Source organism: Saccopteryx leptura, chromosome 11 (genome assembly GCF_036850995.1).
Source record: "Saccopteryx leptura isolate mSacLep1 chromosome 11, mSacLep1_pri_phased_curated, whole genome shotgun sequence".
In the NCBI taxonomy this organism is placed as follows: domain Eukaryota; kingdom Metazoa; phylum Chordata; class Mammalia; order Chiroptera; family Emballonuridae; genus Saccopteryx; species Saccopteryx leptura.
In genome coordinates, this window is record NC_089513.1 from 57,256,283 (window position 1) to 57,273,457 (window position 17,175).

General features: G+C 37.2%; 2 protein-coding genes across 12 annotated transcripts in view; one reads left to right on the forward strand and one right to left on the reverse strand.

The window, feature by feature from the left end:
• Positions 1-17,175, forward strand: part of RALBP1 (ralA binding protein 1) — a 167,649-nt gene that overhangs the window by 104,789 nt on the left and 45,685 nt on the right. Inside the window, exon 12 of one of the 7 annotated variants that reach the window (XM_066353158.1) lies at positions 13,361-13,411. The exons of the other annotated variants lie outside the window; for them this stretch is intronic. Coding sequence (XP_066209255.1) covers positions 13,361-13,396 — 36 coding nt within the window. The 3' untranslated portion in view covers positions 13,397-13,411. Of the gene's footprint in view, positions 1-13,360; positions 13,412-17,175 lie in introns of those variants that run through there. 7 annotated transcript variants of the gene reach the window in all.
• Positions 1-17,175, reverse strand: part of PPP4R1 (protein phosphatase 4 regulatory subunit 1) — a 77,620-nt gene that overhangs the window by 18,119 nt on the left and 42,326 nt on the right. For all 5 annotated transcript variants that reach the window (XM_066353151.1, XM_066353149.1, XM_066353150.1 and 2 more), the window contains 4 exons: positions 16,612-16,739; positions 8,452-8,975; positions 2,256-2,428; positions 440-535 (listed from right to left, as the gene is read on the reverse strand). In XM_066353151.1, the coding sequence (XP_066209248.1) occupies positions 440-535; positions 2,256-2,428; positions 8,452-8,975; positions 16,612-16,739 (921 nt within the window). The remainder of the gene's footprint in view (positions 1-439; positions 536-2,255; positions 2,429-8,451; positions 8,976-16,611; positions 16,740-17,175) is intronic.

Sequence of the window (17,175 nt, forward strand, 5' to 3'; positions counted from 1 at the left end):
CTAATCACCAATGGCACTTTATTGAGCCTTTTTTTTCAAGTTTTTGTCTCTAAAATTGAACTATATCTTAGAACTCTTGGCACCTCAGGCATGATAAAATACCTTGGTACAATGGAATGATTCTATTTGTACTTGAAAAACAAAAAGGGGTACACACAATATATACTGACAATAAATTTTATATATCCACAATAAATTTACAAAGAAAAAGAAAAACTGATTTGTGATTACTCTGAATGAAGAATAGGATAACAGGTGTGAGAATAGGAAGACTTTTGCTTATATTTTGCTCTGTTATTTGAATATTCTTATTGAAAGCATAATATACTAGTCTTAATTTTTAAAACACTCATTATAAAAAGGACCAAATTCAGTGAGAAAGGCTTTAAAAGAGAAATTAACAGCTACCACACTAAATGAAGCATTTTATGTCACTTACCTGCACTTTAGATCTCCTTTCCTCATCAGGACTAAAGCTACTATTGGTGCTCAAGTCTGAATCATTATGAATATAATGAAGGGTGGAGTCCATATTCTGTTAGGAAAAAATACTTTCCTTAAATAACTGAACCATTTATAAATTTCTTTCATTTAAACTATCTTACTAAGCTACTTACCTTTTGAGACTGCCAAAGACATAAAATACATATAAGTTCCTCATGCTTTTATTTTTATTATTATTATTATTTGTATTTTTCTGAAGTTGGAAACGGGGAGGCAGTCAGACAGACTCCTGCATGCGCCCGACCGGGATCCACCCGGCATGCCTACCAGGGGGCGATGCTCTGCCCATCTGGGGCGTTGCTCTGTTGCAACCAGAGCCATTCTAGTGCCTGAGGCAGAGGCCATAGAGCCATCCTCAGTGCCCGAGCCAACTTGACTCCAATGAGCCTTGGCTGCAGGAGGGGAAGAGAGAGACAGAGAGGAAGGAGAGGGAGAGGAGTGGAGAAGCAGATGGGCGCTTCTCCTGTGTGCCCTGGCCGGAAATCGAACCCGGGACTCCTACATCGGGGACGCCTACACGCCAGGCTGATGCTCTACCACTGAGCCAACCGGCCAGGGCAGTTCCTCATGCTTTTAAAAGTTTGTAAATACATATAAGGCCTCATAAAAACTTCCCCTACCTTAAACCAAACTTACTGAATAGAATGCTATATGTATGAAAAAGAATTTCAGAATAAAAGTAATAAAAAATTTAAGAGTAATTTTGAAATGGCTCACATATTTAAAATTAGCTTTTTAAACAACAACGCACAGAGTTGTCTCCTGTCAACTGTTTTAGGGCCTTGGGATTACATTTGTAGTTATCCTTCCACTGTTTCTAGTCTTGACGTTTTCTAATTTCACAAATATATTTTTTAAGTTAAAAACCCCCAAAATAAAGCCAAACACCTTCCAAAATGCAGAGATACTATATTATTCCAATTTCCAATGAGAATAAGTAGTCAAGGTTTCATTTTGAACCCCCAACACATAAAACTTCTAATACACTTTGTCATTAATCAAAAAACAAAACAGAAATACACTTAAGGTCTAAAAACCCTCCTGCCACCCAAATGTATGTATGTAGGCACTCTTTCCCGAGCTTTTCATTCCAGAAATTCTGCTCTGTGACCATCTGATTCTGGCATTCAGTGGTGTACTGCTCTCCCCATTTATAAAAAACCAGGGATCAGAAATACTAGAAAGACTGATAGCAAATGATGCCAGCATGGTGGGATGTGGGAGGAAATTAAGGAAGGATCATACAGAACAGCTCCAAGTACACAGCAAAGAGGATGCTAGAACGTACCCACCCTCACACTCCAGAGTCCAGATAATGCCACTGGCCCTCCGCAACTTGGCCTCAAGTCCCGATCTTCCGCTCAGAATACTGTGTTGCTTGCTGCAGTGAAATGGTCCGATCAGAAACAAAGCACCTCTCCAAAAAGAAAAGGAAAGAGTTAATTATTCTTGATAAAGGGCTTTGTTTCCAGTAAGACTATTTCACTGCAGTGAGCTACATTAACATTGAGGCTACTAAAATGGTCATGTAGACGGATTGGGATTTCCTTTACCAAACACTAAACATAACACCAATGTCACAAAGATAGGATGTGGTGGGGATTACTTTTAATTTATGCAAAAGGGAGAGCTGAGAAATCAGCAACAAACAGAATGTACTACCAAGGAAGTGATGAGCTACAATGTTCCCCAATGAAATACTTCTGAGTCAAACTGCTCTCATTCGGTAAACATTTAACTGAGTTTGTTACCTCAACAGCATCGCTGATTAAAGGCACGGAGGCATCCTGATTTATTTTACAATTTGGTAGCTCGCCGACACCCAGCTCATCCTGCAGGCCACTTCTCTCTTCTGCATCACCGGCCTCTTCGTGCGCGTCCAGACTGGAAGCGCGCAGCGCGGCAGCCAGCACATCCACTTGGGCTGTGGGCAGAGCAGGAGAGGAGAGTAAGCGGCCAAAGGACAATGTGCTTGCAGGTGTTTTCCCATTTGCATAATATATTATCAATGAAATGTATATTTTTTGACACTGCCACCAAAAAGCTGAAAAAAACTCCACTAACTATGGTAAATCATTAGTCCTTCAAGAGAAAAAGTAAAAAACTAATATGCTTTCATGAGATTAAAAATGTTTATCCACTACAGTACATTATTCTGCGTTAGTATGAAAAAGAGAAATGCTATCTAGAGTTGGAGGTACCTCCAGTTTATTAAAAGGAGTCAATTTCAGTGTGAGTTAACTATGTTTTGGTAGTGCATGAATTGAACTTATAAGACTTACTTACTAAGCTATTTTAGCTGAAGAGCAGTCACTTTACAAACCCTGCCAACATAAAACAATCGTAATTACAAAGATTTTTGTTGCAGTTACATTTTAACACCTTATCTTATTCCAGTTTTTTATTTTTCTCTAATTCTTTTTGAAAATGAAATCAGTGACTTGTCCCAAACCCAGGGATCCCAAATGAGCACTGTCTTGCTTGCAGCAAAACAAAGTGATAACTTATCAAGTTCTTAAATCTTGCAAGTAGCACTATGTCTTGAGTTACACTTTCTTTATAAAAGTGATTCAAAACTGAGATAAAGCATTCTTAAATGAGACATTTAACAAAAATATACTGCTTAGCATTACTTCAAGTAACAATCCACCTGGATACTCAAAATATAAAAATTGAAAAATTTTTAACTTTAAATATATTTAGTGCAAAGATTAGAAACTGTACCCCTGAAGCAATCAGAGTACCCACTTCTCTAAGATAACCTGCTACTGTACTGACATACTTATGCATTTATGAAGTTCTCGTCTAAGTACAGTAGCTGGCTGGTGACAGAGACTCGGGAAACATACAGGATGAGGTTACAGTCTATTAGGTCTTTATTTGCTAAATTAAGTAAATTGAAGGTGTTTAATCATAGAAAGTTACTAACAAAGAACATACTCATTCTTCTTAGAATTTCGGCTGCAATGTGTATTAATCCCTTTAATCACTTTAACTCCCCTTTTTGAAATCTTAATTTTCCAAATGAAAGCAAAATAGTACTAAATACCATTTATCTCTAAATGGGCTATACACATACCTCTTTGTCTATGTTAAGCATCATCTTTAGGGTTGTACATTCATGAAAATTTAAATGATTTACACTTTAAAGTTATTTTCTTCAAAAAAAAATTGATATAAAGATCATGAAGACAAAGACTAATGCTGATTCCTCAGAAAATATGAGGAATCCATATTTATCTTATATTCTCCAGCAGAGCTGGCCCTGGCCAGCTGGTTCAGCAGTAGAGCGTCGACCCGGCGTGTGGAAGTCCGGGGTTTGATTCCCAGCCAGGGCACATAGGAGAAGCGCCCATCTGCTTCTCTACCCTTCCCTTCTCCTTTCTCCTCTCTCTTTCCCTCCTGCAGCCAAGGCTCCATTGGAGCAAAGTTGGCCCGGGCGCTGAGGATGGCTCCATGGCCTCCGCCTCAGGTGCTAGAATGGCTCCCGCTGCAGGGGAGCGATGCCCCAGATGGGCAGAATATTGGTGCATCCCAGTACAGCGCATGTGGGAGTCTCTCTGCCTCCCCACTTCTAACCTCGGGGAGGGAGGAAGGGAGAGAAGGATGAAGGAAAGGATGAAGGAGGAAAGAAGGTTAGTTCTCCAGCAAAGAATGAAGTGGAATCTAAAGTTTGGCTAATGCCGAAATTTCAGTAGGATATACCATCACGACAAATTTAAGGCAGAACATATGGGTCTTTACCAAGATTTCAGTTTCTTACAATCTTGATTGAAATCCCAGGACCCAGAGCTCATTAACCACAGATTTGTGAAGAAACAGTTTGTAGTGATTCGTGCTCAGGATTAGGGACCACCTGGACACGTTTTACTCCTTCCCTAAAGAAGGTGGAACAGGTAGAGCGTCGGCCTAGCGTGCGGAGGACCCGGGTTCGATTCCCGGCCAGGGCACATAGGAGAAACGCCCATTTGCTTCTCCACCCCTCCGCCGCGCTTTCCTCTCTGTCTCTCTCTTCCCCTCCTGCAGCCGAGGCTCCATTGGAGCAAAGATGGCCCGGGCGCTGGGGATGGCTCTGTGGCCTCTGCCTCAGGCGCTAGAGTGGCTCTGGTCGCAATATGGCGACGCCCAGGATGGGCAGAGCATCACCCCCTGGTGGGCAGAGCGTAGCCCCTGGTGGGCTTGCCGGGTGGATCCCGGTCGGGCGCATGCGGGAGTCTGTCTGACTGTCTCTCCCTGTTTCCAGCTTCAGAAAAATGAAAAAAAAAAAAGAAAAAAAAAAAAAAAAAAGAAGGTGGAACAGCTGAGCTAGCCCTTATCATCTCTAACTCTTCTACAAACTATAGCGGTGGTTAGTCACAAATTCCTAACCATTTATTGATTTCAACTGGTGTACAATACGGTTTTTCTGATCACGATTGCCCAAAGGACCCAATTCATGCATTGGGCCTAAATAGAAAAGTAGTATGTATTTTGTAAGCTTGGGTCATTTTTCCTTTTGTGGTCTATGATCACAGCTGTGATAAATCAAGCTGGGATCAATAATTCTACTGGGGTGATGCGCAAATTCAGTCTTGGATCAGCCTGGCAATCCCAAATGCCAGGGATTTGAAAGTATCCAAATTCCCTAGGCAAGTCTTTTGGAAAAGAGAATCTCTTACACCTTCTTACTTTACAACTTCCCCTTTTGGCTTTTCATGTAGGATCCATTTCTGTGTAACTCAGAAATGATTTTCTTTTTCTGAAGTGATCTCATTATAGTCTGTGAAAACAAGTATTTGGCCAAAAACTCATGAAGAAAAAAAAATCAATGCTTCAAGGAAGGTAAGAGTTAAATTGTGAAGCAAAGGTTGCCTTAAAATGAAAAGAAACAGCTAAGTCTTCCTTTATTCCTCCATGACATGCCCCACCGGACAGCGCCAAGAGGAAAGGAATGGGGCAGAGGCTCACAGAGCGGAAGCCAGACCGAGGGTGTGCTCTAGGGAAGCTCCTCCGGGCAGTGCCTCCTCAGATCTTTCTGCTCAACTCTAGAGAAAAAATTATTATTTTTTCATTTCACTTATTGATTTTAGAGGGAGAGGCAGGGAGAGAGAGCGAGATCATAGTGTCTTCACTTTAGTTGTTCACTGACTGCTTCTCATAGGTGCCTGGACCAGGCAAGCCCAGGGTTTTGAACCAGTAACCTCAGCAGTCCATGCTGACTCTCTATCCATTGCACCACCACAGGTCAGGCTCAAGAAAAAATTTATACATGCAACATAACTAGTTTAGTCCCTTGTTAGAACTTAGTTTCCAATTTTGACTTAAAGGCCTGCATTTTTAAAAAGTATACATTTTCTGACAATTTGAAGAAAACGACTGCCCACCATGGCAGATTAGAAAAGAAGCTTCCAAAACTAAGGTACACACACCCTTTAAAAATTCAAAACACCTTCTAACGCTATAGAAAATTAAGGCATAGTAAATTTTAAATCAACTGTGAAATTAACATAGACTAAACATGCCCTCAGAATAATAAAATAAAATGCTTAAGAATTCTGCAGCCTCGGCAGAAAAATCTCCAGACCTGCCCATCTGTGCTTCATGCAGAACGTCTGACACAAAGGCAGCTGCTGCCCAGCCTCACCCTCTGTGCTCTCCGACGCTGGGACTGTAGTCCGGTTTGTGGCTGCTAGATATTTAGCACCTAGGGGAATTTCAGGCCCATAGTAGGTGCTCAATAAATGATGTTAAACGAATAAAAGAATCAATGGATAATGTTATGAAAGTCAGCATCCTTATGGACAGACAGAACATGACAAATTGAAAGCACAGCTGGTTGAAGAGTCAATTAGAAGAGACCTGATTAAATCACTCCACAGTTATTAGCATTGAAATCTCTCACTTGCAGTCTGTAAACTTACAATGTTTTTTTTTAATTTTTTTATTGATTTTAATTTATTGTGTTTACATAGATTCAAGTGTCCCACCAAATATAACTCCCCCTATCCCCGTGTTCCCCTTGACACCATCGTTTTACAATATGTTTTTAAGTCAAACATAAGTGTTAGCCATTTCTGAAATGCAAAGTGATATACTGTAACTTATATGTACATGTAGGTCTTTTTAAAAAGCAAACTGTACATATCACTTTTAGCTTATTTGTTAAAAAAATTAGTCATTCAATATTTCAGTATTTGTTAAGTGTCTGCTATGTGTCAGAAAACTAGAAGGGCCTGACCCGGTGGTAGAATAGTGCATAGAGTGTTGCTGGGACACTGAAGACCCAGGTTTGAAACCCCAAAGTCACCAGCTTGAGCGCGGACTTGCCGGCTTAAGCATGGGATCACAGACATGATAACCATGATTGCTGGCTTGAGCACAAACTCACCAGCTTGCGCAAGGGGTCACTGGCTCGGCTGGAGCTCCCTGGTCAAGGCACTTATGAGAAGCAATCAATGAACAATTAAGGTGATGCAACTATGAGTTGATGCTTCTCATCTCTCTCCTTGTCTGTTTCTCTTTCTTTCACTTAAAAAAAAAGAATTAACTCTGCTTTTTCTCTTGTTTCAGAATATAATAAAAAAGGAATAAACTAGTGATACGTGAAACAAGACTAAATCTCAAATACATTATGCTAAGTGGTAAAAGTCAGACTCAAAACGGTTTGTTATCACCTACTTCTATATGTGGGGACAAGAAACAGCTCGGGTTGCAGAGGCTGGCAAGGAAGGAAGGGCTGAGTCTGAAGGAGGCAGGGAGTGTTCCGGGGTGATGGAGCCGTTCTGGGTCTGGGCTGTGGTGGTGGTTACACACACTGTATGTTTGTTAAATCTCACAGAACTTTCCACCCAAAAGGTTAAATTTTACTGATATAAATTAAGTCCCAATAAACCTAAAGAAAAAAAAAATGAAACTGACCATATGCCAGCTGAACTAACTTCCAACAAGCAAGAATAGGAATCTGCCTTTAATCAAATCATTTTTTCCAAAATGTGAAATTGTAATAGGAAATCTTTTAAAAATCAAGATAAATTAAAGCCAAATATAGATAACTGCTAACTTAACTCATTAATACAATTTTCAAAGTTTGAACACAAGGTTTTGTATGTTTTAAAAGGATACTGACGGTTATTGCTTTATCTGCTTTAAAAATGATTATTTACTTACACTGGGCAAACCAACAGTTTATAAATTTTACTTTTTAGAATAAGATAAAAAAAACCCACAGAGACATAAGGTCTGAAGACTTCTAATTACAGGATTTGTCAAAACTGTTTTTGTTTCAAATAGCATCTCAGATGTCACTGAGTAAGAGTCATTAGGAAGGCCTTAGCGTTCAAAGGAGCAGAAAGATCACATCTGCATTAGGTGCTGGGCCCTGGACATGAATCAGTTCCCGAGTCCCAGCAAGCAGAACAGGCCCTGCTTCAGGACAGCTCACTTCCCACACAGGTGCAGCACAGGTCCACGCCCAAGGGGCAACTAGGTGATACATGTGTAACCCAATGGGAAAAAGTCAAAGCTGAGAAAGTAATTAACCAACTCCTACAGAAATCCAGTCTTAAAACACATCAGAATCCACAGGAAAATAGGTATCTTTGTCTGCTGTTACTACACCATAGTTGTTCCTTTAAAAACTCTGCGTCCACTGCTACTTTATATAAAAAAAAACTAACGAACCCAGAGCAAAATAGTTAAGGCAAGACAAGATTTAAAACTGTAAATGTAAAAACACTGAATGATTGTGAAAATTTCAGAGATTTGTGACTGAACAATTCTGTACATATTACAGTTAGGAACACAGTGATAAGCTTATCTGAATGAAGTTTCCTGAAGAATCATATCATATTTATTAAGACAAGACATGATGGCAATGGTCGCATTTTTAAAAGGTAATTTTTCTGGAAAAAGATCAGAAAACATTTTATACCAACTTTAGAATAAAAAGCTTGATTAAATCTTCCATACCTCTAACATCTGGATCATCAATATGTGGCTCTAGATTTTCTATCATTTCTTCAAGTTCCTTTCTGGTGGCCATAGTGATGTTTGAAGAACCTGGTAGGGTGACCTCTGGTGTTTCTTCTGGTCTCTCTGGGCTGAGTTCATTCCCGGAGCCCTGCTCAAGCTCTGTATCTAGATCTATTTCAGGAAGAGGAGTCCTCCAGAAATGGAAGGAGTTGTACAGTTCCTGATCTAAGAGAGCTGAATCCTGTGAACTGGTGCCAACTTCTGGCCGTACTGTAGATTTGTAGTTACCAGGTTTTTTATCGTTCTCATTACTAGCTGCTTCCTGATGAGAGTCTGAGGACAAAGTACAAAGTAAAGAACTGTCCATTGGAACATTTATTTCACCTGGAGAGTTCCTAGTTGTTTCAGCACGATCTTCCACCACGTTTTCCAGTGTCACACTGGAATTACTAATACTGGGATCTGAAGGAACATCTTCTGGCCTGATTTGTACATCCTCTGGGACTTCTTGATCTCTGATCCTTTCATTGTTTCATTTGGGGAAAAAAATGAAAGTATAAAAATAATTACTGAAAAAAAATCAATGACAGATACTACATAAAGTAGAAAAGCTAATTATTAAAAATGACAAATTATCCATATAAATTACATTTATGTAAATTATTGTTAATGCTTCTTTTTCCATCAGTTGTTCTGTGTTCAGAGATGTAAATATCTGTTGAGCCTAAGTCTAGATATTAAAGCATTAGATATTAGTTGGAGAAGATAACATAAGAATCCTGGGATTCTACAATACCGTGATAATATCATTAATTTTTTAAAAAGCTAAAAAACTAGTAGAAAGATAAATTACTACAATGCATTTTAAGGTAAACACATTTTTAAAGTTATCTAATTTTTAGGATTATGGTACTGCCACTCTGCTCCGAAGACATGGTGAAAAGCTGAGAATTAAAACCTATTTGCTTATATAAAAAAGAAAACCTCTACACAGTATCACAAAACATCTTATTTACTCTCTCACCAGACATATAAGACCCACTCAAGTGTTTGAAGTGATTTTTACTTCTTCCAGCTCTTTCACTTTCCAGCTCTACTCCCAAAGGTTCTCCCAACATGGAGTCTGACTTAATCGATAAGGACAGATGGCACAAGTTCCTGAAGACCACAGATTGCCCCCATCCATTATGTGAACTAAAGCACTACATTAATACATTAATGTTTGTCCCCCACATTCTATTACTCAATTAAATTTAACAAATATGTATTGAGCACCTACTAGGAACCAGGAAATAAAATGAGAATTGAGTATATGTGAGTGAGATGTAGATATTGCTCATCAGATCAGAGTTGGAGGCAAATAGGAAAAAAAGCTTATAAGCAAAAAATTGTCAGACAGAGCACTAAATATAGAAGTATGTACAATGTACACAGGAGGTCAAGATGAGAGTTGAAATTAAAATAATAAATAAATAAAATAAAAAGAACCAATAAATGGTTATGAGGCCAAGGGGAAGAAAATGTACAACTAGAGGAAACAGAATATGCAAAGGCAAGAGTGATACAGGAGGTATTCATATTCACAAACAACAATGAGTTTATTATGGCTAAGAGAAGAAAATGATGGACAATAAAAATGTTGCATAAATCACTGTGTTCCATACTAAATACCTCTGGAATTTATCCTATCAGCTATAGGAAATAATGTAGGAATTAAAAGACTTGCATTTTTAAATGTTATTTTTGAAAGACCATTCTGGAAACAGTATAGGAATCTGACTGGAGGTGAGACAAGCAGCAGAAAACACAAAAGACCAGGTGAGAGATAGTGATGACTTTTTCTAAAAGAAGGCAGTGGTTCAAGGCTACAGAAGACGTAAACACATCCAAACGATCACAAAACCAACAGGATTTGTTCACTTACTACATACTGGAGAAAAGAAGGAATCTGGGAAGATACCCAGATTTCTGGCTAGAGCAACTAATTAGATGCTGGTAGCACCAACTAAAAGCAAAAAATGCAAGAACAGTGTAATGAGAAAGCTAGTGATTTCCAGTTTGCATAGACTGAGTTAGGTATCTTTGCAGAAGGTGGTGGTAATGTCTGTGGTTAGCCACCAGAGACAGATTTGGAGGTCATCAACTTAAGAGTAATGTGTGTAGAGCTTAGATGTGAGGCTACAAATATTAATGAAGGAAAACATAAATCATATAGAATAACAAAGACTGAAGACATTTTTATTGTACAAAAAAATGATAAAGAAGCATATTTTGCCCTGACCAGTGGCTGAGTTGGTTGGAGCATTGTCCCAATACCCCAAGGTTGTAGATTCGATCCCTGCTCAGGGCACATATAAGAATCAACCAATGAATGCATAAATAAGTGGAACAAATTGATATTTTTCTCTCCCTCTCTCCTTTTCTGTAAAGTCAATCAATAAAAAATTTTTTTTAAAAGTTGAGCATATTTTTAGACTTAGGGAAAGAGGGTTATAAGAGATGAAGGAAATGGAGACATACAGGAGGCTGACAAAATAACTGATAAAGCAGAAAGAATATGAGCTCAAGAACACAGATGGATAGATAAAGAGACATCTCTAAGAAACAGGAAACAGAACTAAGGATGGATATTTAGGTAAATTTGTAAGGTGAGTGTGAAGGGAAAATTAAAAGGTGCTCCCTTAAAACATTATGTGTGTTTATATATACAAAATAAAAGATACTAAACAAGAGGCCTACCGGGACTGTGCAAAAAATGGAAGGTGTTCATCTAAATTGGTGATGCAAATAAATTAAAAACAAACAAATAAAAAAAGAAAAACATGGAAGGTGACGTTAACATCTATGTAATGTCCCATACATGTTAAATAGTCACCATACATCTTCTCATGAAATGACCAACTTTCCTTTGATTAGGCTTAATCTAATAGTAATGTTCACAGTATTTTCAGAAACGTTTTTTAAAAACCCATGACAATTATTTTTTTAAGTTTTTAAATAGATAAAAATATTTAATAAGTTATCTGATAACATACCAACACAGTGACAGCATTTCAAATTCTGGTGTTGCCCTTCCATTCTTATAGCTGTGAAATATCTAATATGCACATATAATAAAATTCTGTTACATCTGGGAAAAGACTGAATTGCAAGTTCTCAGATTCTAACTCCAAGCCTTTAAGGGATGCAGATTCCACACTCACGATGCAGATTCCACACTCACTCCTAATTCATAAAGAGGGATTAGCCTAGATGACCTGTGAGATCCTTTCCTTCTCCAGAACAGGTCCTGAAGCCAGTGCTGTTGCGCAAAACAAATGTCTTCTATATCTGTAGGAATTATGTAATTTTTCCCAATTAAGTTGTTCTTACTTATTTCTTTGTGCACATGCGAGAGACAGACAGGAAGAAGGGAAAGAGATTAGAAGCATCAAATCATATTAGTTGTGGCATCTTAGTTGTTCAGTGATTGCTTTCTCATACATGCCTTGACCAGGGGCCTCCAGCTGAGCCAGTGATCCTTTGCTCAAGCCAGCGACCTTGGGCTTCAAGCCAGTGACCTTTGGGCTCAAGCCAGCAACCATGGGATCATGTCTATGATCCCACACTCAAGCCGGTGACCCTGCACTCAAGCTGGTGAGCTCATGCTCAAGCTGGATGGGTCCAAGCTCAAGCCAGCAACCTCGGGGTTTTGAACCTGGGTCCTCAAGGTCCCAGGCCTACGCTTTATCCACTGGACCACCGCACGGTCAGGCTAGGCTGTTCTTATTAAAAGACACACGTTTCATTTTAAAGATCAGTAGTTGAATAATTGGCAAAATGTGAATCAAGTTTTTAGATAACAGTATTGTCTCTATGTTGATTTCTTAATTTTGGTAATTAAACTGTGTGGTTATGTACTAATTAATGTTTCTGTTTGGAGGAAATACACAGTGGAATAGTTAAAAAAGAGAAAAAAGAATATCATGTCTAAAATTTATTCTCAAAGAATCCAGGAAAAAATAATAATAAAGCAAATATGGTAAGATGTTGACATTTGAAAAATATGGGTCAAGGGTAGATAGGATTCTTTAAGTTATTTTTGCAGTTTTTCTGAAATCATGCAAACTAAATTTTTTAAATTATAGTAACAATGTACTGTTTTGTGGAGGTGCAGAGTAAATGAATAAAACTTGTGAGGCTTCCTCTATTATAGGGGTCGGGAACCTATGGCTCGCGAGCCAGATGTGGCTCTTTTGATGGCTGCATCTGGCTCGCAGACAAATCTTTAATAAAAAAAAATAATGTTAAAAATATAAAACATTCTCATGTATTACAATCCATTCATTTCCTACCGCTCATGTTCATGGTTGCGGGTGGCTGGAGCTAATCACAACTGTCCTCTGGGACAACACCAAATTTTTATTGGATAATACGTAATGTACACGGGTTGTTGTATGGCTCTCACGGAATTACATTTTAAAATATGTGGTGTTCATGGCTCTCTCAGTCAAAAAGGTTCCCGACCCCGATCTATTATCTGATGACTTTTAGAAAGTTCCATTTAAAATATACAGAAAGAACCAAATTAAAAAGTCATTCAGTATGTAGAAACATACCAACATCCTGAAGTTCCTGGATTACTATAGTATTTTCACCTTATCATTAAATTTTAATATTAAAATTAATTAAGAATACAAAATTTTAATATCCTTAGCAGAAAAAAAAAGAAGAATGGCCAGGTCATTTTATCTGACAAATGTAAAATTATTAGCCCATCCAAACTTATAGGTATATGAGTAACAGTTGCTTCAAATTGTCAAAAATATAAATCCTTTAAATACTGATATTTTTTCCTAGACCTGGATAACAGTCAATGCAAGATCAAGCTCCTAAATGCCAAAATTCTCACATTCTTAACTGTCAGACTTCCAAATGCCACTACACAAGCAAACAATTTTGAAAATTATGATTCTGCATGGTGAGAATTAACCCTGAAGACGTTGTAGACAACAAGAGCACCAGAGGTAAGCCATAAATTTTTCTCAAAAAGAACTTTGTTTTCTTTATAATTAGTTTATAATATCCTCATAGTTCCTGACTGGAGACCATGGGCCTAGAAAATAAGTATTCACATAAGTATTTCAAGGAGAAAATAACCTATAGAATAACTAGTGAAAGATGTACTGTATCCTGAGATAAACGCAGAGAGCACTCTCTAAGATACATCATTCAAGTACTGTGAATTAACTAAATGAAGTTTTAACCTCAGTAAAAGACTTCTGAAGTTGTACCAATAATTTTACCTTCACATAGTTGGTGTTAAGCAAAACTGACAAAAACTAGTGTAAATGGCTCAATTATTTAAGGTTTTTAAAATATATTTCCTTATAATAATTCATTTAAGATTTATTATGTGCCAACTATGAGCTAGGCCCAGTGAAGGTGTCAGTGTATACAAAGATAAAAAACTAGATCTGCTATAGATGGACTTGTAGTCTACTGGGTGACATGGACAAATACACAATGGACAAGATAGTATTGCGCTGGCCTGGTCCTCAGTGGATAGTGTCATTCCTGCACTCCGAGGTTTCAGGTTCAATCCCTAGTCAGGGCATATACGAAAAGCAATCAATGAGTGCAAAACTGTATGGAACAACTAAGTAGAACAATGAGTTAATGCCTATCTCTCTCTCTCTCTCTCCTTTCCTCCTCTCCCTCCCCCTTCTCCTGTCTCTCAAATCAATGGAATATTTTCTTAAAAATTAGTGTTCTCATTCCAATCCTATTGCTAGCCAGATGCAAAAGCTATGAATTTCCTGAAAAACACAGGGAAAGATTCTTGGAGGCAGGGAGTCCGGAGACAGAAACATACCGACACTGGTTGTGCTGGGGTATAAATGGGACAGCAGGACTTCCCACAAAGAAAGCAGGGAGAACCAGTGAACAATATAATTGTTGGTTTGATGTAATTTAGAAATACAAATTTGAATGTTTAACTCTGCTTCTTAAAGTAGCCTTTATTAACACCTTCAAAGAACCATTAATAGCCTAATCTGGGATGAGTGAAAGATAAATTTTGTATAAAAGCAGATGTTTATAATCAATAAATGCTTCTAAGAGTGTTAAGTTATATTAAATGTTTCCAGGATCAGGTGAAACAAAATATAATTAGTAAGAAGTAATGGAAATATATTACCAAAGACTTGTTTAGTTTGTGAGGTATTTGAGAAATTTGAATTCTAGGAAACTGAGAGGACCTTGAGAACAGGAATCAAGTTCTCTATTTCTATCTATAGTAGCTAGTTCTTAGTAGGTGCTCAATTAATTTTTGCTCAACCAGTCTATCAATCAATCTTAAATAACAAAATGACAGTTTTAACACAGCTTGAAAGAAAAACCAGTGCAGTATACATAAGAGAGGGCAAGCTAACGGTTATGAGATTAATAATATAAAGGATGACTCTTTTGGAACCTACAAAGTAAAACTATACAGAAAGTTGTATACCTTTCACACAAGTCCTTCCTTCATCAGGAACTCTCTTCCCTCCCCTACACCATTAACACAATTCAATCAACTCAAATAAAATAGTGAAAATAAAAAACTACAAAGAGTACTGACTTGACATTAAGACATATCTCATTAAAACAGAAGAGAAATTAAGGTTTGTAGCTAAAAAATAACTACCTTTAAATAGTTCTACCAATAATGTCTGTATTATATACCAGCAGTCAGCAAAACTACTATCCAAGATAGCCACACCAACTCTTTTCATCAATAAAGTTTTATTGGAACAGAGCCAAGCCCATCTGTTTATGTACTGTCCAAGTCTACTACACACGGCAAAGGCAGGACTGAGCAGCTGGGCCAGAGACCAAAAACATTAATTATTTGGCCTTTTACAAATGTTTGCTTACCCCTATCCTATGCAATCCTCTGTAAATTCTTATTTTCATTTTTTAGACTGTCTTCAGATTTAAAGATAAATAAGTTACATCATAGCTTTTGTACAATTATAGTGAAAAAATACATTGACTTTCAAAATGAGAAACAGATATTTCCCCCACCCCCAATCAATGTTTTTGTCAAATTCCTTGTAGCAGCTGTTTTCAAAAGAACTAACAGACTGTGTTTGCTAGGAAGGCAGGTTTAGCGTGAGTTTTCTTCCTTTACAAAAAACAGTACCTCAGGTTTGTTTGGCTATTCAGCAGGACAGTAGGAGAACTGGCAAAAAGGTAAAACAAGGCAGCAGAGAAGAAAGGAAGAACTGCCAAATCAAAACACCAAGAAAGCAAATATCACAGTATCAAGACCTACAGAAGAAAATGTCCATTAGCATCATGACAAGGGAAGGAGACACTGGTAACTCAAGCATTATAGCAGGGACTGTTACAAAAACAGGTAATCAATTATTTCAAGTGCACACCTGCAAAAGTTTGTGTTTACTTCCCATGCACTAAATGGTTTGACTTGCTTTTTCCCTACGTACATCCCCCTATATTATAATAAAGAAAACTAAAACTCAAAAGTTTAAAATGCAAAACAAATTTAAAAATAAAAATTAGAGTTGTCCTTTAAGTTTCATGTTAAAACCTGTTGCCCTCTTACATTAACACTTAAAACTGACATCCTAGTTAACCAGTTATACTAATTTGGTGCTAGTCATTAAAATACTTTCCTCCTCAACTGAGATAATCATTATTCTGCAGACAGAAAATCAAAGATCCACAATTAAATAACTGACCAGAAGGAAAAATAATAGTAAGAAATGGACTGTATACTAAAACATATTCTTAAATTAGGTTTTACTCCTTAAAAAACCAAACCCTTTAAATTGTATAACCATTACTCATATATTCTAAATGTCAACAGTTTAGTAGATAAATAATATATTATGTAAACTTATTCCAAACTACTGTTGAATCTATGGTTTGTAGTTTCCTATGTGCTGTTACCAAGCTAAGTGTGTCTCATGCATCTCTATCTCCCCATTCAATATACAACCAAAGCAACATTTAATAAATGTATTTAAAATAGAATTATAAAAATATTTGCCAAGTTATATAATCAAGAGAAACAGTAAACTCTACAAAAGGAACACTTATTATAAAATAGTGAAATAGAAATAAAATATTCCCATGCAGTAGAACTGGAAAGCCAACTTTAAAAAATTATACCTATTTTTGTCCTCTACTGATGTATCTTCTGAACTTTTGCTTTCTTCTTTAAAATACTGGCCTGAGCTAGATGGATTAGCAAAAGTAGATATGAAAGGTCCCAGAGACTGAAAAGCTGCTTGGCGAACCTAGGAAGAAAAGAAGTCATAAAACATAAAAATAAGAGATTATTAATAATCTACTTTCCATACACCACATGAATGTGTAAAATAAAGTTTTTCTAAAAGAAACCCAGATTCAGAACTACAAAACAATCTTCAGCTAGAATTTAAAGTTTTTTATAAACTTTTTTTTTTTACTTTCAATATTTTTTAGCCTGGCTTGAATATTGAAACCATGAGTACATAAACAAGATCTTATAAAACACTTACATGGAACAAAACTAAAGAAAGTTCTGTTGTGTTTCAGGAGCCAAAGAATGAATAAAATCAAGATGCCAAACAGAAAACATTAATAAAGTCCACAAAATGGATTTATTTAATGTTTTTAGGTAGGAAAGACTGCAATTCATTCACTATAAGGAAGCAAAACACACTTATGAAATGTATGAAAAACACACATGTA